This window comes from Manis javanica, chromosome 11, assembly GCF_040802235.1.
Source record: "Manis javanica isolate MJ-LG chromosome 11, MJ_LKY, whole genome shotgun sequence".
In the NCBI taxonomy this organism is placed as follows: domain Eukaryota; kingdom Metazoa; phylum Chordata; class Mammalia; order Pholidota; family Manidae; genus Manis; species Manis javanica.
The window spans coordinates 17,870,205-17,882,578 of record NC_133166.1 but is presented as its reverse complement, the minus strand read 5'-3'; the positions used below and the strand labels follow the sequence as shown (position 1 = coordinate 17,882,578).

General features: G+C 33.8%; 1 protein-coding gene across 4 annotated transcripts in view; it reads right to left on the bottom strand.

Annotated features, from left to right (window-relative positions):
- RSF1 (remodeling and spacing factor 1) overlaps positions 1-12,374 on the bottom strand; it is a 145,557-nt gene that overhangs the window by 38,022 nt on the left and 95,161 nt on the right. For 3 of the 4 annotated variants that reach the window (XM_037010606.2, XM_037010607.2, XM_073215970.1), the window contains 2 exons: positions 3,228-4,990; positions 1,277-1,483 (listed from right to left, as the gene is read on the bottom strand). In XM_037010606.2, coding sequence (XP_036866501.1) covers positions 1,277-1,483; positions 3,228-4,990 — 1,970 coding nt within the window. The remainder of the gene's footprint in view (positions 1-1,276; positions 1,484-3,227; positions 4,991-12,374) is intronic. The other variant, XM_037010605.2, reaches the window with a different exon arrangement.

Below are 12,374 nucleotides of genomic sequence, written 5' to 3'. Positions count from 1 at the left end.
GCAGAAAATAAACTTATCTCAAATCTTCTCGACCTTTCTCCACACAAAACTCTTGGCCTAATTTTTATAGCCTGATGATCATAAAAATGCTTAGACAGGTCTTCTTAGCATAGTTTTGACATCTGTCCTTCTTAGAACCAAAATCAGTCTCTGGTTCTAAACTTTATCTTTTACAGAGCTCTCTGACACTACCGCGATGTGGATAAACTTCACTGGTGAATTTAGTTTCCATACATAATTTTAACAGTAAGAAACAAATAAGTAAGCCACAGTTAATTTTAAACCAGTACATAATAGATGTGAGGAACTGTTAGGCAGCTTTACACAACTTACCAAAAACAGTATTCCAAGAAGCATGTGGTATCATCCCCTTTTTACAATGAGGAAATTGAGATATAGAGAAGAGAGCACTTGGTAAGTGGTGGAAGCAGCATCTGCATCCAAGTCTGTCTGGCCCCAGTGCTTTTCCCATCACACCACAGTGCTCTCTAGGAAAAAAGAGCTTTGGAGAACCACTTCATGTGAACTTTCCAGACTTCAGAGATCTCAAAAAGTTTCTGCTCTACACAATTCTACCCATGTTGAGGCATTTTTTTTTTACATTTCTACTTAATAGTTGGAGCTTGCCTTTAAAGTCAAATATATTAAAAACAACAGAGTAGTTGCACAGAATTTAAGCATAACAAGAGTGTTTTTTTCAGTAGGTTTTTTAGAAAGCACTTCCTTGAATAGGCTTTATAGAAAGCACTGTAAACAACAAACATGGATTAGGAACTGGTTTTCCTGATTTAGGTTATCTTTGAAGAACTTACTGAATACATCTGGCCTATAATTTATTCTCTTAAATTTTTTTTTAGAACTGCCCATTTGCTAAAGTTTAGAGCCCTGTTAGTTTACTATATGATTTACATGTTCTCACAGGAAGTTAAGAAGGCCCTCAGGTCTTACATATTTAAAGCTGGTGTTTCAGAAATATCATTATAAAGTAACTTAAATAGAAAGAAAAAATTAAAAAAAAAAGAACAATTAAAAACCTTTGAATAAATTCATTGATTTGTGAGGTTAGGAGTACATCCTTAAGGAGAAGAAATACCAATATATAAACCAGGTAGAATGAAAGCAAGATTGGTTTTACATGAGAAACAGAAATACAGGTTATTTTGCACACACAGGCTCTGCTTTAAATTCAGATCATCATCAAACCCAAAAGAGGCTGCTTTGGGGAACCACAGCATGCCACTAACAAAAATATTGTTAATTTAGGTCAGGTACGTACCAGTTCAGGATGATTTGGAAGGCCACATTTTTTACACGGTTCATCATCATCTGCTAAGACGGCTTCTTCACTTTCTTTTTCTTCCTCCTCTTCTGAAGCTGCAGATGACTTTTCACTGTCAGACCCTTCACTTTCATCATTGCTGGAGTATTTCCACCTGCCACGCGTTCGAGAACCAGTCCACCGAACTTTGCCTTTGGGTTTTACCTTGTTTTTAATAAAGCAAAAAATATAAAAAACTGGGAAAATTTGTTATAATAAGAATGTTTTAAAAACTTCTGATTACATTCCCATTACAGAATATTTAGTCCATATACAATGAAGAAAAGGAAAATTATTGTAGCTTTATCAACAGATATACTTACTATTTAAGTATGGTATATATTTCCATTATTTTTTCTATTTCTGAGGAGCAATTATTATGAACATTGTCATAAATATTTCCTTAGTCATTAAATATTTTATCATTATTGTAAATGTATAATATGCTATCACACAATTTACAATTTATCTAATCCCCTATTGACATTTAGGTAGTTTCACATTTTTTTCACTTTCATAAACAAGGCATTCTTATCAGTAGAAATGCTTACACACACCTCTATGGCTAGGATAAATTCCTTGAAGAGGACTCTGGGTCAAAGGCCATGTATATTTTAAAGGATGCACAACAGAGCACTGACTATATGCTCACACACTATTATACAAAATTTTAAATTCCCATATAAGCAATGAAGATAAAAAATTTTAGCAGGTCAAAAGTCCCTATAAAAATCATGACAAACTTAAAAAATGTATTATTCAGAGAATAAATTTATAATGTTATAAACTTTTTTATCGCCTGGTTTCACAACCTTTTAAGTCATATTACGATTCATTCCTATAATATAAGTCCCCATCAAAGACCAAAATAATTCTAACAACAGAAGGGTAAGTTTGTATAACATGTACATATAAACAGAAATCAATTTATATTTTTTAAGGTAAAGAATTAAAAATTCAGTATTTCAGAAAACCAAGGATCATTTATAATGAAGAACAATCTGATCACTTAAATCAAAAAGAGATAGCACTTTTCATTATAACAAACTCCCATATACTAGGCAGAGACTTGTACAAGATTTTGCTTAAAATGAGAGGGTCAGAGAAAAAAGGACTCTGGCTCCTAAGATTAATGATTAAAATGGGGGGAAGAGATACTCTCATACACTGGTAATGACAGGGTACATTAACAGGGCCTTTTTTAGAAGACAATGTGGCAACAGCTATCAAAACTTAAAATACACATGTCCCTTGACCCAGCAATTCCAATTCTTGGTATCTATTCTAAAGAAATACTCACTTAGGTCCAAAAGGATCTTCAATGCAGCATTGCCTGTAACAGTGAAAAATTGGAAACAACCTAAATGTCAATTAACAAGGGAGTGGTTAAATAAACTGAGGTACATCCATACTGTGGAATACTATGTGACCATTAATAACCAAAAGGTAGACTGTACTTAACTGCACCTATTGTCATGGCAAGAATTCAGTGACACTTTTTAAGCGAAAAACTTGCAGAAAAATGAACATATTTTATTTAACTTATTTTTTAAGTGATTGAGTAAATATCTACACATGAATGAATGGATAAAAGATTGGGAAAGAGCTGTATCCCAAACTGTGAAATAGTGTTTATGGGAAATTTTCATTTTTTAAATTGTACAGGCTGGATATTACTTGAATAGTTTCCAACAGAATATATTTCTATACTGCCTGTAACAGAGAAAAAGTTTAAAAGACAACAAGCTTATATGTCTGGGGATAACTACTGAAAGAACTTCTTAGATACAGGAAGAAAGATTTTTTTCATTGCAGTCATCTTTGAATGACTTGTTTTAGCCAAAAACAAAAAGCTGCATTTACAGCCAAATATTTCTAATAAAAACTAAAATTTTTTGAGAAATTTTACCTTGCTTACTTTCAAATTTGTATCCTTCTCTGTTTTTTTCAAATGTTCTTTTTTGTCTGCTTTTTGTAAAGCTGCTGACTCATCTTCCACTTCATCTTCTCCTTCTCCTCTTTTTTTATCAGCTTTCTGATCTCTGATCTCAGCCACTTTTGCTGTGGGCCTAGATATTCTTGGAGATCTCCTTAAAGTACGACCTACATTGGTTTTCTCTTCTTCCTTTTCTGTCTTCTCTTGCTTGGTTTCTGTTTCTAGACTTTTTGGGGGAGAATCTGGCTTCTTCTTCCGACTGGATATCCTAATTGTTAATTTGATGCCCTCTTTCTGCCTTTCAGAAGTAATCTCTGCATTTTGTGAGGCTGTGGTTTCTTCTTCAGGAATCAATTTATATTTATACCTGCTTTTTTGCATAGAACCCTTTGTCCCGGAAGGATCCTCTGTGCCAGAGGTCTGGGTATCGTCCAGATTATCCAATTCTACCTTTACACATTCAGAATCCTCCTTTAGAATTTCTGGGTCTGTTTTTTCCAGGGACTGACCTTCAATGGGATATGTGCTCTGACATGCTAGCACTTCTTTTTCTGAGGTTAACTTCTCACAGTGGCTAGTCATGTTAGACCATGGAGAAGTTTCAGCTGCCCCAGGAGAGCCTGACTTTACTGATTCAAGAGCACTCTTTGGAACCTCCTCTGGTATTGGACTCAATCTTTGTGTGTCCTTATCAAGAAAAGTCTTTTTGGACTTTTCTAACTTTTCAAGACAATCTAGAGCTGGTGGGCGCTTATCCTTTTTACTTTTGGGAGATTTATCTTCAACTTTCATGGAACAATATTCAGTTGTAGATAAAGCAGTTTTTAAAGAGAGACCCTTTGCTACCTCAGAAGTCTCAAGAGAACTTTCCATTTCTGGAAGACAAGTTCCTTCTACCTGCCCTTTATGACCCAGGATCTCTAAGACTGATATTGAACTATCTGCATCTTTCCCTATAGGGACCACTTCTTTCTCAAGATCACCTATTTTCACACTTGTTATGACAGTATTTAAGGACTCTGCTCCATTTCCCTCCATGATGACACTTCTGTCCTTAGAGGGGCTACAGCTGTCTTCCGTTGTGTCATAAAACTTTGTCTCCATTTGTTCTGTCTTAAAATTTGGAGTCACCTTCTCATCACTAACTTCTCCATTTACCAGCTGTTTCCCTTCAGGTCCTAAAGTAGTGAATGTAGAGATCCTTTTACAAGTCTCTTCCTCTTGTTTTATTTCATCTTTCAAAAACTCTTTTGTTGGAGTAACTGATTTACACAAAGGACCTTTGACTGGACTGTCAAAATCATCACTCAGCTTAATTTCTCGTTTTTTTAGTGGTATCTTGGCCTGCTGGTCATTTTTAAGTTTCTCAGTTTCTTCAGTAGACTTCTCAGTAATTTCTTGAGGAGGTTTAACATTGCTGCCAAACTCTATCTTCTCAGGCTCCAGCTTCTCCATGCTACCTTTGGTATCTTTAGGATCTGCTCTACATTCCTTCACTTCGACCTTAAAAGGTTTGACATTTTCCTTGAAGGAATCACTTTCTTCTTTGACAATCTTTTTTTCCTCACTTTCTGACAAAGGTCTTTCTAGCTTCACTATGACTGGCAGTTTCACAAGTTCCTTTTCATCTTCTTTTTCTATTTTCACAGTCTCTTCTACAGCACTGTGTGTAGAATGATTTTCTGAACCTATCAGTTGCTCTTCACTTTTCGTCTTGTCATTTTCCTTCTGTTCTTCTAAAAATCAGAAAAAGTTTACATGAATCTAAGCACTCAACACTGTAAACTATAAAAGGCTTAATACAATGCACATTTCCATTTTAAGTTTCTCTCTTAATTAGAAGATGTGGCTTTTGTCATTGGACATCTGACAGTAAAAAAATGTGACAGTGAAGAAAAATAACAATTCTGAGCACAACTTCAAGATACTAAAACCTGTTATTTAGAAAGACTGAGGTTTGTACTTTACTTTTAGCTTCAGTGTTCTTAATGGAATGCAAATATTTTTATGGCTTAAATAATTTATTCAAACTTAAGTGATGTCTAAAAATATGAAACTGAAAATATTACATAAAATATTCCCAACAGATCACATTTATTTTAAAAACTGACAACTGTTCTTCACAGGTCACTAAGCACTTCAGTTCATTGAGGTAACATAGACATGGCAGTGGGAAAATGTTTGTATTATGTTTTATTCAGTTGTAAAAGCAACAGAATTCTGGTACAGAAAATTAAAAATATGCCCATAAAAAAAATCAACCAATGTCCATAATCTTAACACACAGAGGCAATCATTTAATATTTTAGGTTACTTCTTTCTAGTCTTGTCTATTTTTGACAAAGCTGGAATCACGCTGCCTTGTTTTTTTCATTGAAACATTAGCATTTTCTTGATATTAAATGACTTTTATTGAAATTTGACTTAATTCTACAATACTCCTCAGTGTGGTTATAGTACAGATTACTTTAAAAAATGCCTTTATTGAATGTTACAGAAGTTATTATTTTATAAAGAAATTATTTAGGTTTATCTGTCAATTCCTCTTTCTCTCATAGTATCTATACATTTCTAACTTTTATGGAGCACCTATTAGTGTAAATATAAATATAACAAAAGCCATATTTAGTAAATAGCACAATCTTTGAATGGGATTAGAGACTACATATATGTTGTGAACTAGTACTCAGAGAATCTGAGACCAGTGCTTTCAGAATTCATTATGTACTAATTTTGTCTACATTTTTCATCAACTTACCTTACCTTATACTTTTAACTGAAAAACCTCAGTTCCAAATGAAATTTTACCAAGATAGGTATTTTTACAAAAATTTCTCAATAGCTTCTTGCTAAATTGATAAGTCCGTCAGAATTACAAAATATTTCATGGGAATAAAATGGAATGAACAGAAGTGCAATGAAGTAGGACATGTTTTTTAAAAATGAGAATTCAGTATATCTTTGAGAGTATTTTTTATTATTAACCATTTATTTTACATTCAATCATGTTGCAAATAAAAAATTCAAGGTCCACTGAGGGCCATTCAGAATCTGAGACTGGAATATCAGTGTTGCTCTTTCCTCTTTATACTGTCAGTGATTTAATGTATGCATGCCACTAAGATAATTAAAGACATAATAGTAATCTAATTTGTATGCTTTCCCTTACCCACTGATGAGGTAGGTTTAGTAAATTCCCATTCACTGAGATTAGTTAACATATCAGGAAATCTAATTAAAAGAACACCTTGGGTTAACAATTAAAATATAGGTTATCATCTTTAAAAATAACTTCAACCTAATACTAAAAGTTGAATATTTAATATTCTTATATGTATTTTGGTTCAGAAAGCAACTCACAATCTCACTGTGACTCTGGCCTAAGGTAAAATGACACTATGTTTTTATTTGAGGGTAGTGACTGAAAAAGTTATTTTTAATTATTTGAACTGATTTTGATTTGATAACACATGACAAAATAAAATGAGGAATAACATGAGGTTCAAGACTTCTATGTTTACTAATTCTAATTCAGCTAGTGGTATATTCATGTATGTCACAAACTCTAATCCTCATTTCTTCATCTGTAAATAAAGCAGATGGACCAAGTGACCTCGACAATTATTCTTCACTGCTTCTATTTCTCTTAACTCAAAAATGTTAAATCCTTGTTATTTTTGTGTTTGAGAGAAAAACATGACAATTATCAGTCTAGCTCCCCCAGATTACATGGATGTGTCTCTAAAACTGCATAGAGAACAGAAGAACCACAACAAAAATTGAACTTTAAGCACAATCATAATTGATAAAACAGTCATTCAGTTATACAAGCATTTCCCAAATTTTTATCAAAAAGAAACTTTAAAAGAGGATGCAAATGAGTGTCAGAGACATGAAACCTGAAGTGACAAAAATCAAGAAAAAATCCACTTAAAAAATAAAATTGTAGCAGCAACACAAACTTGAAGTGATTTAAGAGAAGTATTATCTACCATTGGCGATTAAAGTGGATTCATTAATCTACTTAACAAATATTTATTGATCGCCTGTTATGTGCTTTCCTAACCATTTCAATTAGAATCTCTATATAATGAAACATTGAATGTTCTATATAAGTTAACAGCGAGGAACATTGCTAGTTGCCTATCCAGTATCTATCTTTTCTTCTTTCTAACAAAATTCAGGTTATGCTCAGGAAAGTACTAGCCTCTTTAGATGTCTTATAGCTAGAAGTCTTGTGACCCAGTTCTGGCCAATGAAATCCATGAGGAAGTCTACCGGGTGAGACTTACAGGGTTCAGCTGATCTATGTCTTTTGCCCTTTCCCCTTCTGTCCAAAGTCTGCACACAGTATCTGGAGCACGCAAAGCCACATGCTAATGATGGCAGACTAGGAAGGGTGCTTGATGGCTTCATGTAGCTGTTGAACAAGATCTGGACTACTTACCACTTGGCTTTCTTAAAAAGAAAAAAATAAAAACTCTGTTTAAACTAACATGTTGAAAATGCAATCCTGTCTGCTACATTTTGCTTTCCCATGCTCACCAACTTATTCCATATCCACTTAATGTATTTGGGCTTGTCATCTGTTGGGTGATAAAAGGGTAACTAATCCCTGATGAGGCTTAATTTCTTTATAATCTTCTAAGACAAGACTTGAAAATTTAAAAACAGCATAGTGGTTTCAGAGTCTGCTCACATCTTATATAAGTATGGTAAGAGTGTAAATTAACAGACACTTCAAAGAGCAATTGGAAACGTCCACTCTAAAGCCTGAAGAAACATACTCTGTAATTCAGTAAATTCTGAAAGCATACTTACATACAACTGCATGGAAATACAATACATGAGTACTTGTGGTAGCACTGCTCTAAAACTGAACAATCAGAAATAACCTATATATCCCTCAAATTAGGAGACAGGATAAGTAACTACTACACAGCAAATAAAAATGAGAAACGAATTTATTCGGATCAATACGGATAAATCTCAGCAACAGAATGATGAAGGACAGCAATCGGCAAGGCGACAGGCAGTATGGCACCACTTGTAGAACTCATAAAGCATGCAGAATAACATATGTAGTGTATGCCTACATTCATACATAGCAAAATCATAAACATGTGTAAGAATGATTCACAGGACTGTGGCTGCACCTGGAGAAGAAGGAACAGTATGGAAAATGAAGGTAAGGGCAGTATTAACTGGCTAACTTTTCTTTAACCTAGAGCACTTTTTAGTAATATGCAAGTGTTTTATACTATTGTCTGTTTATTTGAACTATTTCATTAAAATTAAGAAGATCATGAGTCAGACAAACCTTACAGCTCTCAAGCTACTCCTACACTGGCCAACTGTGAAACTCTGGGAAAATTACTTTAATGTTTCTAAGTGTCTTTAGACTCTCAACTCTCTAAAACTGAAATAAAAATCCTACCCTCAAGGAACTGCTGTAAAATTTTTTAAAAATGAAGCTTGTGAGGCACTTCACATGATTCTTGGGATCTATTATTATTGTTATTGTTCATTTGGCCCCTTCTTACCATAAACTTAAGCCACATCAAAAAATTCAGTGTTTCCCAAAGCTGCCATTATTTTTAATCCTGTCAACATGCTTAGAAAAGCATTTCTTTTCTTTACCTCGCCATTCCCTTCTTTCCAATTTGTAAAACAATTAAAGTGCCATTAACCATCTCCTAAGGTTTTTAATAATTACAGAAGGATGGTACATGGTAAGCACTCAATGTTGGCTATTATTATTTTTTATTAGCAAAATCTTAGATTCTTCAAGCCCATTTAAAATAAAATGTCACTGCATTTTATAGTTCTGAATTTTTCACTAGAAAAAATTAACTACCCTGTTCCTGTTTTTGCATTTTGCTTTATACAGGCTTTTAGAATAACACTTACTACCCATAATTACTTATTTATTTACCAATCTATTTGTCTTGCTAGTCTAATGGACTATTCCTTTGTGGAAAATAATGTCTTACCTGCAGTAAGACAAACATCTCCAGACTACAATTAAATAAACTGAAGGGGCCAAATGAGCAATAACAATAATAATAGATTCCAAGAACCATGTGAAGTGCCTCGCAAGCTTCATTTTTAAGAAATTTCACAGCAACAAATTCTACCCTAAATGCTGATTACATCTGTAACATTTTAAGACATAGCTTTTAATAACAGGAAGTCTTTTTATACAGATTGTAAAACAATTAGCATAAAATTCTTCAAAGTTTATCTGACCAATTTATAAAGTGAGATTTGGGCAAGAACATGATTCATTTACCAGATGCTAAGGTATAAGTCATTGAAGAAGGATTAATAAATATACTTAAAAGGCCACTTAAAATGTAAGAAAAAAACTAAAGATTCTAAAAGAAAACTGGTCATATGAACAGACAGCACCATGACCAAAACTGTTTAATAAAACGTTGAAAAGTTTTTGTATGTCCTCTTGACATTCTTTTCCCATTTTAGTTTTATCTCCACTGTCAAAGCACATAGCCATTAAAGACTATATATTCTTTCTTGTATCGGTCATTTATATTTAGTTAAATGTAACTACAAACTTAATTTTCATCCAACATTCTTCCAAAATTTATTTTGAAATAATTTTAGACATGTATTTTAAAACCTATTTTCCATACTTAGACACATTTTACAGATATGTCACAAAACTAGTTCTAGAACACTTTCACCCTATTTTTCCTACAGTTACAAATTTACATACTCATAGTACAACTATCAAAAACAGGAAATTAGTAACAGTAAAATACTGTTAAACAGATTTTGTTTCAGTGTTGCCAGTTTTCCCTGAGTATCTCTTCTGGCTGAGGATCCATTTTGTTCTTGCACTCCCTTAGTTTCCTCCGATCTGTGACCATTCCTCATTCTTCTCTTGTTTCTTGTGACCCTGCCAGTTACTTTGTAGAATACCTCTTTATATGGGCTTGTTTCCTCAAGATTAGATAGAAATTATACAGTTTTGACAAAAATTCCATAGATGAGACACTGTGCATTTTATCAGACGGTACATGTCAATACCTTGAGTATTAGGTTAAGGTGGTGTGGGCTGATTACTCCACTGTCAAGTTAGCCATTTTTCCCTTTGTAAGAGGTAATTATCTTTTGGGAGATACTCTGACATCATGCTAATAATCCTGTATCACACAAACTTCGATCCACTGATTCTACCATCTGTTAGAGATCTTGCCTGAAACAATTATTGCTGCAGTGTTTCTCTTGATGGTTACTTTTTTATGTCCCTCATTCCTTATACATCAATTAACTGATACTGTCCTGCAAGTAAGGGCTATCCAATCAACTCCATTTATTTATTTACCCAATTATGTACTTAATGTAACTCATGGATATTCACTTTATTCTATGGTTTAAAATCTATCTCAACATAAATTTGTCACTAAAACAGATTCTGGTTTCACCACTGGGGGTTCCTCCCAGTTGGCACCTGTGTCCTACTGATTTGCCCGCACTCTTTTTTGAGCACGTCCTTAGTTTCTGGCATTCCAAGATGTTCCAGGCTCATCTTGTATTTTCCCTGTCCAGCAATCTTGTCTCTAAGGAGTGCTGCTTCCTTTTATTGGACAATGATACTCTGAAAGAAGAACAGAGGCTAAGAATGCTCATTACCAGTGGGGTACCACTGTTCTTAGATTCTGCTCATAAAGAGAGGAACTATATATATGTGCACTAAACCATACAAATGAATATTTATATTTATTTCTATATTACCCACCATTGATGTTTGTTAGTCATTTTGAGGCTTATATCTAACGCTCATTCACTAGAAGATTCCTATAAAAAGACTCCCGGGAAAACAGATTTTAGATATTGAGAACAGTTTATCTGCAGTTTTTATCTGAAAGGCACTTTGGCTGAACATAAAATCCCTGGTTCACATTATTTTCCCCTTACAAATGTTATGGCATTTTCTTTTGGCATAAAGCAGTGCTTTCAAATAGCATGATGATGGTCTGATTTTCTTTCCCCTTTAAGTCACTTGGTCTTTGTCTGGATAGCCAAAATATGCCTTTCTTCAAAGCCCAATAATTTAACTAAACTATGCCTTCACGTTGGCTGTTCTGAGTTGATTTTCTAAGGTACATATGTCCTTCAATATGTAGTCTCACATCTTTTATTATTTCAGAAGTATTGTTGAGCGTAGTTTTTATTTAGCATTTGTCTGTTATCTTGCATTGTTTTTCTTTTCTCGTGGACCCCTGCTGGATTTTGTTTTCCTATCTTCAAATCCTCATCTCTTTATCTTGAATTTCTTCAATTCTTTCTGACTTTTTTTTTTTTTTTTACTGGTATACTTTCCATTTGCTATTTTTTTAAAGGCACTAATTCTTGTATTTGTCACTCAGATACTTTTGGATTTTTGAAAAATCTGAACTCTTTCCTAAGTTCTATAACCAATTAAGTTATCATTTTCATATTTTGTGGGAATGTCTTTTGGATAAACTTTCATCTTCTATAGCAATGTTATTCTACTTATTCTCTTTTGTTCTTACACAGCAGTTTTATGGGACTTGATCAGGATCCTTGAGTTGCTTATTTTATCTCAGGCAGATAGTTTTTCTAATTTCATAGCTCTAGAGTTCCCCATCTGCTATTTTTGTGAGATACGCAAAATTAAAGTGAGATCATCTAACTCTATTCTCTCATACTTTTATTTGAATCTTCTTTCTTGCTTTTCTCTACTGTGTCTGTCCTGCTTAATTTGGATTCTATTTCCCACAGTTTGGACAAGGCTCAGTGTGGAGTTTTGCCCTGGAAGGAAGTTTTGGCTGGAAAGGGTGAGCATTTATAAGGCCCAGAGTACCTCAGATCCTTTAAAATCTTAGTCTCAGATACTGTCTACGATTTTTCATTTTGCCACCAATATATTCCTTTTATGGGCAATTTGCAGAGACTGAAAAACCATGCCACTGTCACTCTCCAAAAATCATGAATGATAAATTTTCTCCTTCTGATTCAAGTCACAATAAACTCAATCAGAAAATACAATTCCAGAAGTTTCTCTAATCATGGAAGATTTATTTTGCTTTTCTCCTTCTGTCCCTATCTCCTTTCCTCCTTTCTTCCTTCCTT